The sequence below is a fragment of the Telopea speciosissima genome, chromosome 6 (assembly GCF_018873765.1).
Source record: "Telopea speciosissima isolate NSW1024214 ecotype Mountain lineage chromosome 6, Tspe_v1, whole genome shotgun sequence".
Classification (NCBI taxonomy): Eukaryota; Viridiplantae; Streptophyta; class Magnoliopsida; order Proteales; family Proteaceae; genus Telopea; species Telopea speciosissima.
The window spans coordinates 64,686,031-64,707,884 of NC_057921.1; the positions used below are offsets into that span (position 1 = coordinate 64,686,031).

The 21,854-nt window shown below is 39.3% G+C and overlaps 2 protein-coding genes across 2 annotated transcripts; both read right to left on the reverse strand.

The window, feature by feature from the left end:
• Nucleotides 1–1,732: 1,732 nt before the first annotated feature.
• LOC122665374 (probable inactive receptor kinase At4g23740) lies at nucleotides 1,733–7,649 on the reverse strand. Its single transcript, XM_043861507.1, has 2 exons — nucleotides 6,142–7,649; nucleotides 1,733–2,602 (listed from the first exon to the last, which is right to left on the reverse strand). Exons 1-2 carry the CDS (start codon nucleotides 7,391–7,393, stop codon nucleotides 1,911–1,913), a joined length of 1,944 nt encoding a protein of 647 aa, XP_043717442.1. The 5' UTR covers nucleotides 7,394–7,649; the 3' UTR covers nucleotides 1,733–1,910.
• An 8,969-nt stretch (nucleotides 7,650–16,618) lies between these two features.
• LOC122664488 (receptor protein kinase TMK1-like) lies at nucleotides 16,619–20,096 on the reverse strand. The gene is made up of 2 exons (XM_043860326.1): nucleotides 17,738–20,096; nucleotides 16,619–17,322 (listed from the first exon to the last, which is right to left on the reverse strand). Exons 1-2 carry the CDS (start codon nucleotides 20,094–20,096, stop codon nucleotides 16,814–16,816), a joined length of 2,868 nt encoding a protein of 955 aa, XP_043716261.1. The 3' UTR covers nucleotides 16,619–16,813.
• Nucleotides 20,097–21,854: the final 1,758 nt, after the last annotated feature.

A 21,854-nucleotide genomic window follows, 5' to 3' on the forward strand; every position in this document is an offset into this window, starting at 1 on the left:
AGCAATGAAATGAAAAGCAACAGTTAATTAGGGTTATATTTGCTAGAAAATTTCTTTGTGGACTATATGTATAAGTCACGACTTTTGCCTTGCCTTTTGTAATTATATTACTCTAAAGTCGCAGACTGTAAACAATTGCTTGGTCAGTTGGTGGGTGGTTTACCAGTCGAGTGCATAACCCCAAGAGATCAAGGGATCGATTTTCCTGTTTCACATTTGTGCAATAAGGCATCACACTTAGATTGAACTCCTCTCTAGGGAGTGCCGAGGGGGGCATCCAGCCTTAGACTGTGCCGCACACATCCCGATAGCTGACTAGGCACATATCGGGATGTGTGTGGCACAACCCAACCCTTAGATGCCCCCCAAGCACTCCCTAAGCTTTGGGCTCCCTGATGAGGGGCCGGATCCCCACACTCATGCATTCACTTAAATTGTGCTCAGCCAAAAGAAAATTTTGGACATTTGACAACGGGCAACGTTTAAAAAACAGTAGGAGAAAGACAGCAAGAACACTAGAGTAACAAGAGGGAGAGAGGCCACATAGACTGGGATGTAGAATGGCTTAGACAATTAGACGTCCTTAATACTTTATAGGAAAGGTGCTCCTTCAGGCATGTTTGTCTAGAGGGATACATGTAGATCTGTCCAAAGAAGCTCGACAGACATTTGTTTCTTCAAAAGACAACATCCCAGAAGATTGCATATGCTGCTTCCTTGTCTATGTGAAGATTCATCCCTCCAACACAAAGACCTCCCCCTTTATTTGGAGTCACAACCCTACGTAGAGCTATGTCCCTCAAAGACAGAAACACACAGCTCTATATGGACACATGTCCTATAAGCAATGTGGGACACAAACAAACTTGCTTGACAAAATTGAAGGGAAAAAAATTGTATAAAAAAAAAATGTACTCAGTGCACAAGGCTCCCGCCATTACAAGGTCTGGGTAGAGGGTCATAATGTGCGTAGCCTTACCCTTGCTTTCACAGAGAGGCTGTTTCAGACTCAAACCTATGAAAAAATATATATATGTATTTAAATTTTTTATAATCTGAAAAATTATTTAAAGGGGAAAAGGTGGACACTCACCTATGGAATATATGCCCTCCCACAATTTCTTCTTCCTCATTAATGATTTGGTGCCCTTATTGACAAACGACATCCATTGACTCTTTCTCCCTCTGGCACATCCGCACATATGATGTCAAGGTAAGCATGTTGTCTGCCTTTGCTCTCCCTTATTAAAAATACATCAAGTCCCATCTCCAGACAAGGAGATGAGGATTGAGCTCCTCTCTAGGGAGCCCAGCACGCCCAGGGAACATCCAACCATTAAACTGTGTCACATATCTCGGTGCACACCTAGGAATGTGTGCGGCACAACCTAACCCTTGGATGCCCCCTGGGCACTCCCTGGGCGTTGAGTTCCCTGGAGAGGAGCCGGATCCAGGAGATGAAAGTCACCAATTACCCCCTCCCCCCTCCCCCAAAACTTTCACTAATGCAATGATAAATCCAGGCTGGAAGGTCCGACCCCATTTACTTTGAATCCAGATCCAAAGTATTCTAACCAACTGATTGATTAGGGACTCGAATCTATGTCCATTGTCCAAAGGGGAGGAGAGGTGGGAGGGGCTGTGGTTACGTCGTTACCTGCACATGGCAAATCTACAAAATACAAATTTACATTTATTTAAAAAAAAAAAAACTACGAAGTACAGATGAACAGAAAGCCGAAATGAGTCGAGTTCACATTAACGATCTTATCATGTAAAAGAAAACAATAAACAATCAACACATTTGGCTAAGATGAATTGAAATAAGAGCACATAACAAGCTAAAAAAAAAATTAAAAAGAGGGAGTGAGGGAGAGAAGAGTAGAGACTATTAAAGGAAATAGCTAGCCTCACTGTGGGCCGGAAGACGATGCTGGTCCAATAACTGCAGATGATGTTGGTGTTGGTGGTGTTGGTGTAAGTGTTGGAGTTGAAGTGTCTGATTTTATTTCAGGAATTGGACGGTTTCTGGTGTCAACCCTTCGAGTATCCATCACCATTTTAACAACATCAGCCATCTTTGGCCTTTGCTCTGGCATCCTCACCACACATGCCATTGCTGCCTGTAGCATTTCCACCATTTCTTCCTCAATGTTAGGATATCTCATCAGTTCCACATCAAACACTTCTGCTGTCCATTCTTCCCGGACTACAGATTGGACCCACCGCACCAAGTGGACGGCCTCATCGCCACCAGTAGCATGGACAGGAGATTTCCCAGTGAGAAGCTCAAGCAAAAGCACACCAAAGCTATAGACATCAGAAGGCTGGGTTGCTTTTCGGCTGTCTATCACTTCTGGCGCTCGGTAACCTGCAGCACGAGAGATAGGAGGTGCCACTGGGCTCATCAGTGTTGTCAGGCCAAGATCAGACACACAACCATACTTTCGGGAGTTAAGAAATATATTGGAGGACTTTATGTTCCCATGGACAAGCTTCCCATCACTTTCAGTATGGATGCGAGCAATGCCTCTTGCAGCACCAATTGCAATTCTTCGTCGAGTTTCCCAGTCTAAAGGAATCCGGTCCTCCCCTCTATTTCCTGTGAAATAAAAACACGTTATAGGATAATTTCCACTGTATACCACTAAACCTCTTTAGATATTTGAGATGAGAAAAGTATAGGAGGTTAGGAGACGTAGGAGCCACCTTTTAAAGTTCCAAGATTAGAACCTAGTGAATGGTGTAACCTGGACCACCAGAATGTTTGTGACATATTCCTTCTCCTCAGCATCCTTTATTTCATGGGATGCGACTGATAACGAGATTGTGGCCTGATATCTCAGGTCTGTGTTCTGGCAACTGACCTCGTTCTATCTATTATATAGGGGTGGTTATAGAAAAGAGGTGCACCCAGATCTCCTTTTGCCCCTTGTCCGTAATAAATTACCTTCAAGCATACAATATCCACTACTTGTGCTTTTGCTATATGTGAAATAACAAATATCACTAATTTATGCTTCTGTTATGTATTTTCTTTAAGTTCACTAACTTATTTAATACCCTTTAAGTTCACTAACTTGTCCAATATCCACTACAATGCTACTTATGTGAGAAAATAGCTATTTGTTGGAACACTTTTTCTTGGTGAAATTCCCTGTACATTAATTAAGCTCCAAGAATTTAGATCCTATATATAAATTATCATTGATGGAATTATGTGATTTAGTGATGATAAAGAATTTTCAAGAGCAAAAATATACTTCACACATAAATGAGCAATACTAGAAAAATTTGCAGAAACTGAAGCTTTCAATCCTTTTTATTTTCATATAATTCCTATAAGAGACTTGGGAGTTAGCTAACTTTAGCATGTCAGATCTCTAGATGTTCTCATCACCATTTCGGTTTGTGCTCTCACCCATCCCTAGCACAACTATTATCCTAGATTTTCTTGTCAGAAAAGTAATTGCTACTATTGGTGTGTTGCAAATCTAAAAGTAGGCCTAGAGACTAGAATTTGCACATCCCAAACAGTGCATGGATTTCATCGTGTTACTCTAGTCTCAGGTAGACCCTATTATTCTGGGTTTGGATCTGCACCCTTGACAGTCACCATAGTGCACCAGGTGTGCCCTCCTCCCCAGTGCTTTCAATCTTTACTTGATGGGAGATCTGGAGGTAACAATGGTTCAGCTAGCATTGAAGGTACAATTAGAAACTGGATGGGAATTATTTTAGCATATCTGTGCAACTGAGCCCCTTCTCAAGCTGGTTATATCAGTAAAGTCTAATGCCTAGACTACAGACAGCCTGCACTTTAGATTGTACCCATCTGAAGGGGGAGCTGGAGGACGATTCAGCACTGATCATCAAAATGGATTAGTCAATAAGGAGAGTGCCCTGGGAGATACTCTAGCTTGATTAGACAGGCCAGGTCTAGCAATGGGCTAACAGATGCCAAATAAGGAATTTTAGGGACCATATATTCATATGAAAAGATCCATTTATGGAGTAGATATGTAACTGTGTGTGTGTGTGTGTGTGTTAGTATTTTGAATTTTCACACTTTGTACTTGTATGGTTCCTCTAGGCTTGTATCTTTTTCTTATCCACTCCTGCAATAAAATTATCACTCATTAAAAAATATGTTTTTCTCTTAGGGAACGGTCCGTGTCTCTAGAGATTTTTTCATGATTGCTCATAGATGTATGCCTATTAGGGGAGATGTCACATATCTTGTGCTAGTTTCACTAATCTGTGTGTTTGTTCAGACTTATGACACAACAAGGGTATGAGAACAATCAACAGAATGAAGTTGCTTGGAAGTTAACCACAAGGTTTGAGGTGAAGAAATTTGACATAGACCAATATTGGTCTGTGGAAAGAATGTTCAACATTTGCTAACTAAAGATGGACAATATGAGGAGATGAAAAGGAAGGGAAAAAAAATGCTTGCTAATATACTAAAGGATTTTTTTTTGAAGAAGAAGAAGAGGAATTGTTGGCATAGCTAATATTAACAAGTCAAAATTCCAGATTTTTCCATCCCTTCTAGTTTATTCTCCTCGATTTCTGGTATGACAGCTTACTGTAGGATGTTCTTGTTAAGAGGATTGAAGGTTTCGAGGTGGAATAACTGTATAAGTGTAAATAGCAGATGGTAGACAGTAGCTGCTGTAGGACAGCTTACTAGAAATCTAAACTCATCAATTAAATGTGAAGGTAACCTCAAGTAGAGAACTGGAAACTGTAAGAATGCTAAAGGCTAAGAAAGAGTCAGAAATTAATTAGAGAGGAGTGAATTATACAAACAATAAGAAAGAGTGGTTAATAAAAAATAAAAAAAAAAAAATTTTAAAAAAGAAAGAGTGGTTAACTTGCAGATAAAGGAAAACCGGTGGCAAGGAGGGAGGGGAAAAAACAAAAGCCTCACCTTCTTTGACCAAGGATTAATGGCACCAACTATTAGATGTACAGAATCACAATGCAGAAGCATCACAGATGCTTTTAGTAAAATTGGTTATTCATCAATTCATTTCAATACAAGAAATATCTCTTTATACAAAGGAATGAGAAGGATAAAAGATGTCTTTGCATTGATTTCATTCAGAATTTTCTTTTTCTTTCTTTATATTGATTTCATTCAGAGTTTTCTATTTCTTTCTCTTCTTTTATGCGAAGCAGAGCACTGGTAAAAGAGAAGTCCAATGTGGCTTCCTTCAAACTTCATGGAAAAGAGAAGATATACTAGATTCTAACATGAAGACTTAAATAAAGAAAGAGAGAGAGGAATCCCTAAACCTCCAGTATGGGAAAATTTTCCCTTGCCACACGAATGGGGACATGAGAAGAAATCCCATGGTATTGTTCTAAGTAGACTATGGGCAGCAATCAAATTCTCTAAGGTTTCTCTTGAACATTATGTCCAAGATTTCGTCAAACACTTGATCAAGTTTCGTGCCAGCATCTGATTGTTCCCAATGTTAAAACACTTTGGTGGCTGATCAACGCCATTGTCGGGAACAGTGGCTTTTGTTAAAAGGTTTGTTAAAAGTATGTTTTCTAATTGTTTCACTTGTAGATGTAACCTCAGTGAGAGGTGAGCCACATAAATCTTGTGTTTGCTTTTGCTTGTTCTTTCTTGTTTTGTTTTTCTTCTGCTTTTTTGGATCTATCAATAACCCTGCCTTGCGCTTCCCACATAATAGAATCCATATAACAGGACTTGCAAACTAGATTTCCTACTTTCCTAGAACTAGAAATAAAAGATAAGTTTCGGACCAGGAAAAATCAAATTGGATTAAACGGTTAAATATGATTCTATTCAATTTTTACTAGGAAGACTAAACCCCCAACACAGGCATCCAGATAAATGAGTTTTCCTAGTTTTCACTGTTATGTCTTCAAAATAGCATATAGAAGATAACATGGAAGTTCGAATGAATTCACCATAACTAATTACTTCTAGCTCATTTCCTTCAAATGCTGCCAAAAACAATTAGAGTTAAAGTTTAGTTCTTTTATACCTATAAAAGTTGGACCACCAGATGCCTGCCTTTTCAGAGAAGAGGAAAGGAAACGGATGAAAACAGCATTAATGAACCAACAGGTGTGAGGATAATTAGTAAAGCAGCATACCGTGTAACATTGCAGAGACACTCCCCTGACTGTAGTGGTCATACACCATGAGCTTCTCTTCCTTGGAATAGTAATATGCCTTAAGCTCAACCACATTCTCGTGCTTGATACTCCCAACCAAGTCCATCTGCTGCTCAAATTCCCGCTTCCCCACTGTAACCTCCCTCAACCTCTTCACCACCACCGTGGTTGCATCCTCCAGAATCGCCTTATATGCTGTCCCGAACGTCCCCTTCCCAAGCACCTCGGCGGAAGCCCTCAACAAATCCTCCAGGTCAAATGCAAAATTACGACCCCCAAAGAAAACCAACCTGTTATTGTCGTCTTGGCTTCCTGCAACTGCTTTTGCTGGTGACCTTTCGGTTTTCAGCACCTTCCCAGCAGCAGCAGCAGCACCACCACCGCCATTCTTTTGCGAGAAGCAAGCAATCAGTATTAAAGCAAAAATCACAAACCCCAGAACGCACGCGCCTATTATAATACCCAGTAGCGCTGATTCACTGAGTGTAAAACCACTTGGAGACGATGGAGATGGTTGAGGAGCAGGTGGGCCAACTGGAAGAGCTGGAGGAGGGGAATTTGTGAAAGAAATATTGTTACCAAGGAAATCTGAACTGGGAAATCTCTGAAGCGACTTTGGTACTTTTCCAGTCAAATTATTGTTCGCTAGGTTTAATTGTTGCAGACTTGGGAGATTGAGATCGGGGATTTCACCAGAAAGCGAGTTATTAGCAAGGTTTAGAGACGTTAAATGAGTCAAATTTGAAATGGAAGAAGGAATACTGCCGTTGAATGCGTTGTATGAGAGGTCGACGGTGGTGAGATTTTTCCAAGCTGAGAAATCTGAGGGCAACGGGCCCGAGAAGTGGTTGAACTGAAGATAGAGTTCGGATAGGTTTCCGAGGTTGGAGAAATCAGGAAGGATGGGGCCAGATAGAGCGTTTGATCTGAGGCTTAATATTTGAAGCGCGGTAAGGCGACTGAGACTGTTGGGCGGAATCGGACCTTGAAATCCATTTCCAGGCAATCGGAGGGCTATAACTCGAGAGTTATCAGGACTGCAGGTCACTCCGGTCCAGTTACCGCAAACAGGTGACTTCACATTCCAGTTGAGAGTGGGATAGTGCGGGGTATTGTTGATGAAATTGAGCAAAGCTTGTTTATCCCCCACCGGATCGGCTGTTCCTTGAGGGAGAAGTGACCCGAACAACAAAATCGCAGAGAAAACGAATACAGCGTGCATTCTCTCCATCGAATTGTCAAAGGACGAGCTGCTTCTTCGAAACTCAGCGAAGGATCGACCGCTCTTCCCCGGATAAGTATGTGCTTACGAACGAAGAAGTAGAAATGCAGAAACAATCGAGCTTTAGACTTTTGTCATTAAAAGTCAAGCGGTTTCCGAAAATTCTCCATTAAATGATTGTACTCTCAGACTTTAACTCAGCCGTTTCGTTCGAAAAAGACGCTGCTTCAGTCAAATTTCGGCAAAAGAGTGGAGCTTGTTCTTCCCCTATTTAGCTTCTTCTCCAAATCTCACCAACGAGAAGCCTCAGCAGCCACTGTTCTCCAAACTAACTAGGAATGACCAACAGTTTCTGGTCCTCCGCTAGTTCTCAGAGACAGAACAGTACTGAGACCTCTCGCAATCAAAATGGAAAAAACAGGATAGAAACCAAACACATTCTCAAGAATTCAGAGAAGCAGCCAAATCATACATATACTTATCTGCTTGGTTCTTACTTGTTGAGCAATCATTGCGAAAGCGTTGAGAAACAAAAGTAAACAATAATTTTCCACAGGGATATCTACTGTCTTCCATGTGCAAACAGAGCGAAGAACGGGGACAAAGCAATTAAAAGAATGGACGTGCTACGGAGGAGGCGGATTCCTGCACTTCGATTCTGTAATTGAAACATAAAGAACGAAGAATTCGCCATTGGAGCTCTCGGAATTACAGCTCGTTAGGGTTTATACATTATCCAACTTCTCATTCTTCACTGCAACTTGAGAATCTAATACAGAAAACTAAAAAACAAAAATAATTTTGAAAACCCCCAAAACCAAAATTATAAAGAGAGAACAAATGAAAAGCAACAATAATAGGCGGGAGCAGGTAAACCGGTTTTCTCGATTACGATAAACCGCTATAATGCCTGGTCTGGCGGTTTAGTGGACATAGAACTGACGTGGCTGTTACTTGTCCGAATATGGTGGGACCACACCATGTACAGTAATCATTCATCATTCCTCTGCGTTGTCTATATCGATAAATTCACTCGTGGTTATACCTCTGCATATTCAATTAGATGATATGAAAAAGCATCTATCCCTATTCAGATGGACCTGGTTTTCCTCCGGCCATGACACCGTGGCAGGTGGTTGAGGATTCAGCTCAGTCAAAATAAGGGTATTTAAGTCATTTTGTAAATGAGAGAATAATCAAATTCTCATCAAATTCTATTTAGATCTGTCCTCGTCAGTCCGATTCACCTTGATACCAAATATTAAGTACTTGATCGATACATAAAAAGTTTTCTAACATCAATAAGTGATTATAAACATCTAATCTAAATAGTCACATGGTCATCAATTGTGATGACATGGCATATATTTGAACGTTGAAGCAAATGTGTAGATCCACGTCACGCTTTACGTTTTATCCTGTTAAAACAATTAGTTGGAAGTTGGCGTGTTCCTCTGGTAGTGTTGGTTGTACTTGTTTTGTCTTACACACTTGGTCTTGGATTCTTGGAAGCGTAGGAGCTCCAGAGCCAGACGCATTCCAAAGGTCAGAGGTTCAAAAGTTGAAAAGTCAAATTTACGTTACATGACAGGTAGACTAAGAAAATTTTACATCTTTGAGATTAATTTAATCAATTTTTATAATTGATTAGGCGAAAAAATAAGGAAGTCAAAGGCATTTTAAGAGAAATTAATGCGAATCTTAGAGAGATTGGTAAGGGATAACTTAGGTTATGTTTGCTTTGGCTTCTAATCTCAGTATTTTAGAATTATAGAAATAAACCTAGTGTCCAAACAAGGCTTAGAGATAGTGACTGAACCACAATTTCAGAATCTTTTTAGGTAGTGGGTTGTTAAACAGATTAAAGGTCAATGTCAAGGTTACTCATATTCTGTAAGAAGTCATTATCACTAATCAGATGATCTATGTATTTATGGAGATGGGATTAAGTTTTTCCTAAGAATCTCTTCACTAATAGTGATGTGACGCTATGATAGAAATGTGGATTCAATCTTATTGTTCATGGTCGAATACACCCTTCACCATTTCAATCCAATCAAAGGGTCAGATGAGGTGGAGGAAGTGATTCTCTCTTTATTCTTTTTTTTTTTTTTTTTTTTTTTTCTTGGTGTGGAAACGATTCTGTCTTCACCATGTGTGGAGAAACAATGGGTTCCATGGGGAATTTTTTGGATCATACACTCTCCGAAGGTTGTCAATTAGTAGGTTTGATACGATCGGGTTGGATCAGTAAAGCAAATGGTTAATCTAAAATTTGGTTTTTGGACCGATTTGTTTCGATCTTTTTTGGATTTGTTCAACAGTCTCTTGTCTAGTCAGGTATTAGGCTACCATCGATTTGGTTTTAGTTTTTATACATATTGAAAAAATTAAAAATAAAAACCTTATCATTTTTTTTTATTATGTCAACTTTTTCAGGTTTGGTTCAATTTTTAGTGGGGGAAGAAACTAGCTAGGATTTTCGAACTCAAAACCTCGTGGTGAGCATGGGCATGAAGCACACCACACCTTACCAACTTTTTTCCTAATATTCTTTGAAAAAAAGATTCAAAAGATTTTGAATGAAAATTATAAATGGATTTTTTGCATTTAATTTTTGATTTAGTTTTTTCCTTAATAAATCAATACAAAATTGTTTAATAGCAAAATCTACCAAACACCTCTCCACATGTTCTTCATCTACCTTATAAAATATATATTAAGGTTTATATAAAATGTGGGGGTTAGGTGATTAAAATGATCTAATTTACAATTATTGAATTAATTCATATCCATGAAAGCACCACTTCTAGTAAACATTATCATTATTATTTGTTTCACTCCAAAACCACTTCTTATGGAATATGGGACCATGGGAGCAGTTTTAAGGTATTATTAGTAGGTATATATTTGATCAATTATTCATGAGCACAGCACAGCACAGCACAGCACAGCAAAGTGGGAAGTTTAAGGTATATGTCAAGTTACACTAATTTCCATTACTATAAAGCATGTAGACCGTAGATCATTGGTGTCACTGTCCAATACATTGTACGTAGTGGTGATCCTTGGTGGGCCCACCAAATCCCCCACTAGGATCCATTTTTTCCCACGTTGTAAAAGATAGCGTCTACCTTCAAACCATTGGTCACAATCATTGACACGTCACACCCAGTACTTGATAAGTACCTTTGCAACTTGAAAGTTATTAATTACGTATACGAAATAAAATTGGGGAAGAAGTTTCTCACGCAGCTACGTAGGTTTTTTTTTTGTAATTATTAGGGGGAAGCTTTCATACACGCCCGTGTAAGCATGCACGATCGTATCCTTTCTCACAAAGAGTTGAATAAGTCATAAACTCTCACCCATTAATTAATACCTTGAAACTCCCATCCTCTCACATACATCTCTTTCTTTTCCAGACTATATAGGCCCTTAAGGATGATATTCTTCCTTGTAAAGGTGGTAATCGATAAATTCGGTCTAATTTTGATCAGAGTTGAACTGGTTTTCATTTGTTATTGGACCAACCCGAAACCAAACGTTAGGAAAGTTCTTGGCCGGTTTTAGTTCGATGCCTTATTGGTTTTTTATATCATTTTGTGATTGGCTACTATTGGGTTTGATTCGGTTTGGTTTCGGATTTATATTTACTCATAAACATAGAAAATTAATGGGATAGTCCTTGTATTTTCGGGGTTTGATTTCTTATCAGGTTTGGTTTGGTTTGGTTTCAATCGGTGCAGTCGGTCATTTCGGCTAATAATGGTTTCGTTTGCTTTGGGTTGAACTGATCAATTTTGATCAGTCCAATCGATTCAGGCTGAATTTTTACACCATTATATTCCTACATCATCATTGTTGTAATGTGGGAGATTCCCACCACACTAGTAGCATGGGGAACCCTCTCTCTATTAAATGATTTTTACAAACACAAATCCAAGCTCATACGTAGGGTCACCCTACTAATCATATATAAGATGTCCCGTTAATTGGGTTTGTGGTTGGGATCTTCCCACTGGCAAGGTGGAGTTAGTATCGCTTTCCATTTCAATGCAAGCACGAATTTGTGCTATGTGGCCAATTAGGTGGGACAAAAATTTTAACAGGTAAGTCTCAGCCTTTCCTAATATCATCCTTATTATTATGGTAAAATGTTTTGTGCATCATCATATTCATGTATGATGTACGGTCATGCACAAAACTATTGGATGGAGACAATAGTTTTCATTGAAATATTAAAACCAACCCCACCCTTTATTTATAAATCATCAATGGGCCCTTGCCTTTCGTGCACGAATCATTTTCCTATTATTATCTGTATCGTTGGAATTGAAGTCAAAAGATAGGGAAATGAGAGATGCATTTATTTTGCTAAGAAATAATTTTGGGTCATGTATCTCTTCTGAGGTATCATGTAATTATAGATCCATGCGTGAGTTTTAGATATTTATGCATACCATCCTGATTTTTCAAAACAATTAATAAGTAAACCCACTCCGTTGATCTAGGACTAAAAATGTTATAATTTGTCATATGTTGATCAAATTGTCTTTCCTACTAAACTATTCCTCTTTCTTTTCTTCCATTATTTGGTCCATGGAGCAATAACAAACTGAAAGGAGAAGCCCTAACTTGCGATTGCTACTACACCTCCAAGGCGACTACCATTCTTGTCGTTGAGCTAAAACAACCCACCTATCTAATTCTTCATAATTATCGAACACCAGATTCTCCACTTAATGACTGGTTTCTGCTCAACTCAGAAAAATGGTTTTAACAGTTCAGCTATGATTGTCTCTGATGGAAGTTATATTTCATTTAGTGCTTCTGGATGGTGTGCACTTCTTTTGTTTCCAGGCTCATCTCAAGTCCATGATAGATTCGAGAATGGAGAATGTAGCAGTGCATTCGAAGCTGACTTGAAAGGTCTACCAACAGAGTGGTGTTTTCAGATTGCATTTAAGCAGTAAACACTTTAAATTCTTATGTGTTTGATGATTGGGATTGGAATCTGTTTAAAGAGTTCAAACAGTTGCAGGCTCTCATATATTAGTAGGAAACATATTGAACTAGCTGATCAATTAGCTCATAAAGCTAACTTTGAGATACTATTGGTGGAGTTTGAAAATAGTCCAGAAAGAAATCTATGATGTTATTGCACAGTTCTTTTTTTTTTTGTTGCAAATATTAACACAAAGTTTGTGCTGAAACTGTGAAGGACATCTTAACATAGGAGTACAATAGTTTACAGATAATTAAGATCATTAAGGTGGGAACAGTGAGATGGGGCACTCACTCTTGATGCATTTCAGGGGATTCCAGTTGTTTATTTACTCAAGGCACTGGGACCTTGTGCTCTCATCTTCTGCTTTAACCCATCAGATTCAGCACTCTTGGACCCCACCTCCCATGGATTTGATCAATTTTAACACAGATGGGAGCTCCCTTGATAACCATGGTCCGGATAGTCTTGGAGGAGTCTTTGGATGGCTCTATCTCTGTCACTAGAAAAGGTGAGAGATTCATATTCTCAGGGGGAGTTCTTGATGCAGTTATTGTTCAATTTGGGTCAATTGGACCTTAGAAGACTTTATTTTGGCCCATGGTTGGGTTATATAAACCTTAGACCTCTTATTTTTGGGTTTATTGATGTAATGGGCCTAGTTTATAAGCAAATAAAGTGTGGATAATGTTAATACATGGGATTAGTAACCTCAACCTCACTCCAAAGTCCAAACAACTTGGTATAAGGGCTCTTAACGATCCAAGTGAAGCTCTATCACAAGTTTGAGAAGCTAGAAGATTCTAAGGCTGCAGAAATCACAGTGACATACAAATTAAGTCAGCTAGAATATGATCACATTACAGTGAACAGGTATGAAAATACAGTACGCAAGAGCTAGACTTAAGAAAGATTTGTAAGCAAACCTCATGGAAATAGGATCACAATTGGAGTTGTGAAATTTTTTGTGATGATCCATGTATGATTCCAGAAGTTCTTGTCTAAGGTATCATAGTTCTCACATCTTGTTTCAATTGAATGTTGTTTACACCTTTAGAATTAGAACCATCCTTCTAAAACTGTTTTGTATGCTTCTATTTTGAGTATGCCTTTTACTGTGAAAATTGTGAGTTGGCCATCCATATGACATTGGGCGACATTAACTACTGGTAGAACAGCTCATTTATCTGTCACTCACTTGTCCAAACACAACATACGTTATATGTATGAGTAAAATCCATTTATGCAAGCTCCAAACACCTTGCACTTGGAAGCCATATAAGGATTTTTCAATACCTAAAGCCATCTCTTAGAATGAGTATTTCATTTGATTGATACGGTCACATGAAAATGGAGGCCTAGATTATTGTAGACTATGCTGTTTTCATGACAACCAAGAGAGCTGCTACAGGATATCAAGGGTAAGATGTAAGAATCTAGTGTCTTTAGAGAAAGGAAGAAACTATATTTGCTTGTCGGATCCAATGCGTAGGATTAATTGAGGTTCATAATTATAGGCATTGATGCAGCCTAGGCTGTGGAATCAGATGACTTAAGAGTGAATTAGTAAATTGTGTTTGCAAGATCAAAAAAGTGCTTAGGTCCATGGCTATTGGTGTTTGTGAGTTTTTCCGGTTAATCTGGAGCCAATTAAACTCTATTGTGACAATAAGGTTACCATCAGCATCACTCACAACCCTGCACAACATGAGAAAATGAAACACAAGAAGTTGAAAGAAACTTTATCAAGGAGAAACTGAATTTTGGTTTGAATCCCCATATGTAAAAATGGATCCCAACTGGCCGAGATGCTGACATTTTTTCACCAAAAGTAGTGTACACTTTCATAGAATTTGAGCAAGCTTGGCACATGCGACATCTATGAAGAAAACTCCACAAACTCTCTCTCTCTTGCCTTCCATTATCTACTACCCTTCTTCTTCTTCTCTTCTCACTGGTTCTTCCTCTCACAAACCCTAGTAATAACTAATAAGTTATCAAGCAGCTGCTCTTCCTATGGCTTTCTACAACACCCAAACAATGGCCAGCAGTGACACTAGCAGAAAAAGATAATCATCATACACCATCACCCTTCAGATTGCTCTTCCTATGGCATTTGATAGTAATGTGTGAACATAACCATCATCCCTCTTCATAGCATTATTCTTTGAGTGTGGCATATAGGAAAGATTAACGAAGGTGTTGAGCCTAAAACTGAAATGTTGATATCTAATGATGAGGGGACAAGATGCCTTAATTTATTTTTGTTTTCAGTATTTTGGGACTTCTCTTGTTTGTTGAGTCTTTGTTAAACTTTTCGTGTTTTATTTCCAAATTCGTGAAGTATCCATGAGGTTTTCTTGAATACCATCCTTCTGAAAGCTCTTTCATGTAATTGAGTAATGACCTCATTTTAAATTTTCTCAAGATCTGAAGTCTGAGTTTTCCACAACATTTAACAAAGCCAGAGCTTTACCAACAATTTGTTTGACCAAGTTCTAGATTGTACGGCAATCCTCTTAACTAGTACTTCTTTCGCTCAGCCATGGTTTTTTGACTGTTGAGATAGAAAATAAGGTCCTGATTACTGTACCTTGAGTACAGGAGTACAATGAGACGAAGAACTATTTGGAAGCAGCACATACTGGTGCAGGAACAGGATGATGGAAGAAGAAAAATAAAAGGCATTTAAATGATTCTTTTGGGAAGCAAAAATCACTTAAATGATATAAACAAGAAGAACTTCCTTGTTTATCTCCTAAAGCTTTGAGTATGGAACTTAGGTCCACTTGATTTGGTGACGTTGTTATCTTCACCCTAAGATCATGTAGGTCTGAATTCTCTCCTGTAGGGTGTCCCAGAGTTATCAAATGAACGTGTTTGAAAAATTCAGAATAGAAAAGGAAAAAGAAGCTTCCACAAGAAAGTGAAATACTTACAAAGGATAGGTAAACTGATGCCAATTACAACAGGAATTTCAATAATTATGGAGGTCCATCAGCAAAATGCCACTCCATTTATCAGGTAGCTTGTCAAAAAACATTACAAGGGGGAGGGGGAGGAAGCTCTCTACAAGTTGTAGTGGGGGAAAACAAATAAACAACATATCCAAGTGAGTAAGGTTTATTGTGATTGTTAGGCTCATAGGATAGTCATTTTCGTAGGTTGCAGTCATGCACAGCTTCCGGGAGAACATGTTGGGCGGACTATATTGATGTTTTCCAGGTGTGAAATTTGAAGAACACAAAAGATAAAAAGAGAATTCACTGTTTTTACGGATTAGGGCAAACACATAAGAAAATTTTCACGAGTCTTGAGTGAGTTTCTAAATTAAGGGGTTCAAGTGTTGGCTAAGGTTTCACTGAGCAGAAGAGCAATAGAAGAAGAAAAGAGAATTGAGTCTGGAGAGAGAGTGTTTATGGAGCGGAGCCACTTCATATTATTTTTTATTTATGAAATATGGCATTTACATATGCAACAAGTGGCTCTAGATAAAAGATGCAACCAAAATTTTATCTATCCAACTATCTGGAAACAGGATCATTTTGAAACAGTAATTTTGGTGCGATGTTTTTTTTTATGGGCTATGCCACCAAATCCAAGAGATCCCAATCCATAGAAGAGTCTCAATTAATGAGTTGACGGACAGCATTTTACCTTTTGTTCAGAAATAGCTCTGAACTAAGTCCAAATCTAAGATAAGATATCATCCAACGATTCAGTTTCCCGACACTGCATCCATATCTAACTGCCAGAATCCCTTATCCCCCATAAGTCTACTATCTGTTATAAAGAAGCAGTCAACCACAAAACCTCTGCCTTATCTCTGCAGCCAAGACTCCATGGAGAAGTAACAACTATGTTTTATCTTTTAGGTTGTAGAGGGTCCACTCAGCCTGTGGCAATTGTATAGAACCTTGAGTGGTACAGGTTGTTTTTTTGCTCTTTTGCAATGCAATGATTCTTAGCTTAAAAAAGAGAGTTAACAAAGATGCCCAGATGAAAAGAAAAAAGTCAGCACCAACCTTTCATGAGTAAAGAATGAGAGATTGAGAATCACTATTAAGGATACTAAACAACACTATAATTGGCAAAATTCAAGGGAACTTGTGGACATTAAATAGGGAATTACTAATAGGCTTTCATTTATATTTTTCTATCTACATCACAATACCACACAAATCTGCAACAACAACATAGCCTTATCCCAATTAAATAGGGCCGACTTAAAAAGAAACTGAAAGTGAAAACTAACAGAAAATGCAGAAATAGGAATGAGGCATACTAAGCATATCCTAAACTCAATCTTCCATAAATGAGAAACCCACTGAAGCTGCTGAAATTAAAATCTTAAAGCAGATAAACTAATAATCCACACCTACAAAAGAGATCAATCACGAAGAATGACATTAACCTGCAAATTACCGACCATCAGCAGAAGTGAACGACTCTGCAAAGCCATTGGGCCTTGAGGGAATACTTCCCTTGCTATCATCAAGGCCCGTACAGCTGTAATCCTTACCTTCTGCTTCTTGCCAGCCTTTGACCATCTGAGTAAGGGGCAGATTGTAATCAATACCTGAATATTCCTCACTTTCATCATCAAATGGTTTCCACTTTTCTACTAGTGGAACCAGCACATTGACAGCATGTCCCATATCAGGCCGTTGGTTGGGATCCCTTGCAGTGCAATGCCCCGCTAGTTCAGCAATGATGGAAATGGTTTCAAGCGTTTCTTCATTCACATTAAGAGCTGAATCAATGGCAGCCATTAATTTCTCCTTCCTTGATTTGATGTGCCAAAACCATGCAGCCAAGTATCTGGTCTCTTCTGGACGGTCCTCATCAAGTGCCGTCAACCCAGTCAACAGTTCCATCAACACCACTCCAAAGCTGAAGACGTCGACCTTGGTGGTGATCTTACCCGTTACTGAATCAAGCAGTGCAAGGAAGTTAGCATTACTGGGAATTAGATACATAGAACATGAATTATGATGTAATGCTGCAATACATCCCACTTGTATTACATAAAGATGTAGTAGCACAAAAATCAGCACCATCAAATAAAATTTTTTATAGTCATGGAAGACTCCAGCTGTGAACATTTCTCAGACAGTTTAGATAAAGGATAAATATTTTTCATGTCGGCAAAGTCAAATGTTTTAGGCAAGGGTTCGATAAGTTGAGTGGAGTCAAACAGTTTACCAAGAACAATTCACTCCAGAATACATTTGCAAAGTTTATCCTTGGGGCTTTACTGTTGTATTATAAGACAAAGGAAAACTCTGCCTACATTGTATTTGATAATAATATATGCAAAAAAGTTCAGAAAATTAAATGCTTACCAGCATACTCAGGTGCCAGGTATCCGAACGTCCCAGCAAGTCTTGTCGCCACTGATTTATCTCCATCAGCCAGTTTGACCAAACCGAAATCAGAAACCTTTGCTCGATAATCATCACCAAGGAGAATATTTGAAGATTTTAGATCTCTGTGTATAAAGCTCTGGTGTGCAAGACCATGAAGATACTCCATCCCTCTAGCAACATCCAAGGCAATGTTTAGTCTCCTCTTCCAAGAAAGAGGCTCCAATTTCAGACTCTTCCAGTGGAAAAGGTGCTTGCTCAATGCCCCTTGAGGCATAAACTCGTAAACCAAAAGCCTTTCATTACTTTCAACAGAATACCCCAACAGAGACACCAAATGCCGGTGTCGGACTTTTGAAAGAACAGCAATTTCAGCCTGAAATTCATCCAAGCCTTTATTGCTAATCACGCCGGCCTCCATCCTCTTAACCGCTATTTGCGTACCATCATCCAATTCCCCCTTGTAAACCGTCCCAAAACCACCACGCCCCAGCTCATTTTCCTGAGCAAAATTCTTGGTAACATTCCGAAGAACCTGAACTGATATGATCAGGTTCCCAGCCTCAATCACATGAGACTCTGCCATTCCACTGCTGTGTCCCTGAGAACTGCTCTCTGTTAGAGTAGATAAGGCTCCATTTGTGTTATTGGAGACCACAATCTTAACTGTATTTTCTTGATCAGATGGGTCCCTGGGGTGAACCACAAAGGAACTCGGTGCCTGAAAGGTGCGTTTTTTCTTTTTCAAGTAGTACACAGATAGTGGAAGTATCAGAAGAGTCAAGAGTGCAAAACAAGCAACAGGGGCCACAATGACAAGTAATTTAGATGTTTTGGAACTTCTTGGTTTAGATTCTTCCGATGATGTAGAAGGTTTGTGGTTTGAACTACCCAAATTAGAAGGCGGAGACAGGTTGCTGGATGGAGAATGCTGACTCCCCGATGATGAGTTAGACAGCAGTGGAGAGGCTGTAGAGTTATTAGAATTCAGTAGAGAATTACCGTCTAGAACAACCTTTACACTTCCACTAAATACTGGTACTGGAGGCTCAATGTTGTTCCCACTTACATCCAACGACTTTAGATTTTTCAATTGAGTCCAATTCGAGGGGATTGCACCGGTTAGACTGTTTTCTCCCAGATTAATAATGGTTAAAGAATCCAGCTTTGCAACTGCAGGGCTTAAAGTTCCATTAAGGTTAAATCTGCGTAAATTTATAGCAGAAACCTGAGAACTTGAATCACAACTCAGTCCTAACCATAATCCCTGACAAGGATCATTACCAGACCAAGAAGAAGCCAACTTTACAGGGAAACTCAAATGGCTAAGGAAATCTAAAAGTGCTGAAACTTGTGGTGCACAAGGAAGCCCAGGAACGGATTGACAAAATGAGTTTGAGAGGTAAGATGCATTACCAAGATTGAACTTCGGAATTGGACCCATCAGCATGTTGTTGCTCAAATCTAATGCCTGTAGTGGCAAACTCAACAAGCTCTCAGGAATTAGACCCACAAGCTGGTTATTGTTGAGGTTGAGATCACTCAAAGATGACAAGTCTCCAAAATTAGTAGGAATTGTCCCCGTGAAACTGTTTCCATGTAGCCATAGTATTTTAAGCGAGACCATGGATGCAATTACGTCTATTGGACCAGACAACTTACTTCCTTTCTGATCATTCAGCCAAAGAATCTGCAACAATGACTGGCTAAAAGTTGCAGGAATCCCACCAGAGAGAGTGTTGTAGGAAAGCTTCAAGGCTGTAAGAGACGACATATTCCCTAGGAAATCAGGAATTGGGCCAACCAAATTGCAACTCATTAGGGATAGATTGGTTAGCTGAACTGAATCCCTAAGATCGTTGGGAATGGACCATCCAGTAGTGGCATTCAAGGGATTTTCATCCAAAGCCATGACCTTTAGATTTGTGAGACCGTTGAAGAAATCATTAGGGATGGTGTCGAAGGTATTGTAATCCAAATAAGCAGACTTCAGCTCCGACAGCCCACTGAAAGATGGCAAAGCCCCACTGAACTGGTTCCTTTGAAGCCCTAAATTGGATAGCATTTTGAGCTGGTTGAAGGTTGAAGGTAGAGTTCCTTTCAAACCCAATTCCGCAACCTGAATCTGTGTAATCCTGTTACCACTGCAGTAGACATGGGGCCAAGAAGAACCACATGGATCATTTTCACCTGAAGGCCAATTTAGGAGTTCCGGATTATCCAACCCTTGCCTAAAATCATTCAAAATCTGTAAATCACCAAGATGAGTGTCACTAAAAATCATAGGAACAAAGCAGAGTGTCACCATAAGAAACAGCTTCATCTGATTTTCTTCCATGACGACTGATGCAGTACTGCCAGAACCTCCACCTTATTACATCAAGCTGCTGATAATCATTCTGCATTCACACACTAGAACGCATGAACCACTGATGAGCTTCGCACAGGGTCTCACACTAGCAACAACTCGAGCAAACCCACATAGGAAAATCTTGAAACCCACTGAACAAAATTAGACCAGAAAAATCAGATCACGACTGGCTGGAGAAAATATCAAAACTTCAAATTCCCAGATCGGAAATCATAATTTCAAAGTTTTACCACCATTTTGGATTTCTTATCCTTTCAGAGCAAGAGCATGCACTAAAAGACGTGTCCACCACTGTACAAATACAATACAAAATACACACAGACACACTTTATTCTTTATCCTATAAATGCAACTCCATTATCATAAATTTATACTTATCAAAAAAAGGAGAAGTGGACATCTGTGAGTTTCTGGTTCGGTTTGAGATGGTGGAAGCTACGAAGCAAATCTTCTCGAGAATTTGGGAGTGACAGTCTGCAGTGTCCCAAGTCTGGACTCTGGAGTGAAGAGAAGAGAATGATACAAATGTGATTTATTTATTCTAAAATCTAAATTGTCTTTATTGATCAATCTAAAAATGATAATAAAACTGTCTGCGTTAATTGCGCGTGTAGCGTTGAAGGAACGCTATTTTAGAGATCTTACGAGCAAATTTTCAGTTTTTTAAAGTAGAAGATAAAACCGGGAAAACCAACTAACTCTGTACACCAAATGCTGATTTGGTTGGATCGGTCTCTTCTACGGCACAGGGTGCACCACACGTCTTGGGACTTGGATCTTGTGCAGCTGCGGCGGGAGCTGCACTGTGCAGCACCAAAAACCACCCTAAATACAAGGGGAGGGTGGTCATTTCACATGTGGGGCCCAGGTGGGACCCACCTATGAAATGACTACCTTACCCTTATTTTTTCTATCGTTTAGCTGCACAGGTGCAGCTCCCGCCACAGCTGGATAAGATCCAATTCCCACATCTTGTAGCACGGCACCACAGCTCGCCATGTGGACAAGTTCCCCTTTGGACGGCCTGGATCGAGCTGGAAATCTTGATTTTAAAATGCAGAAATCCTCCTATACATCACATGTGGCACCACGTTCAGCTATTCCAACTTGATTCAAGCCGTCCAAAAGGGAGCTCATCTAGGTGGTGAGCTGTGGTCTGGCACCCCTGCCCTGCCCTATAGAGGAGTCCAATCCGATTTGGTATGGTCTAAAGCCATATAGAAGATGACACATCAATCGCCTTTTAATCCTTCTTGTGGTTGCACTGTTGGTATCACTTTGTTAATTATCGTTTTAATAGGTCAATTTATGTGAGAAGAAGAGAGAGAAAAATAAGTACAATTTTAGGAGTCGATATTGGATCAATCATATCGGTCAATTCGTATCGATTTTGATCATGATTGATAATCTGACATTGAGCAACCAATGCAATAGTGTCCGGTAAGGGTGTCAATTAGGTATGGAACCAGGTATTTGGTTCGGATCCTGTTCGGTTTCAAGCTATGGCAATGAGATCTAGATCCAGACAAAGTCCTGGATCGGTTCTAAAATTGAATACTCTAATTGATCGTGGTCAGTTCAATTCTGGTTACAATTCAGTTCTTATCTGACTACGATATCAAAATAAAAAAACTCATAGAGAGAGAGAGACCATTACTTCTATAATTTCAATACATAGTGTTGTAACCTTTGCTTGCCTTGGAACAATGCACTAAGACCAATGGA

Coding starts and splice junctions, on each gene's coding strand:
- LOC122665374 (XM_043861507.1), bottom strand. CDS start 7,393: ATGGAGAGAATGCACGCTGTATTCGTTTTCTCTGCGATTTTGTTGTTC. Junction 2,603..6,141: donor TGTCTCTGCAATGTTACACG/GTATGCTGCTTT, acceptor TTTATTTCACAG/GAAATAGAGGGGAGGACCGG.
- LOC122664488 (XM_043860326.1), bottom strand. CDS start 20,096: ATGGAAGAAAATCAGATGAAGCTGTTTCTTATGGTGACACTCTGCTTT. Junction 17,323..17,737: donor CCTGGCACCTGAGTATGCTG/GTAAGCATTTAA, acceptor TGCTTGATTCAG/TAACGGGTAAGATCACCACC.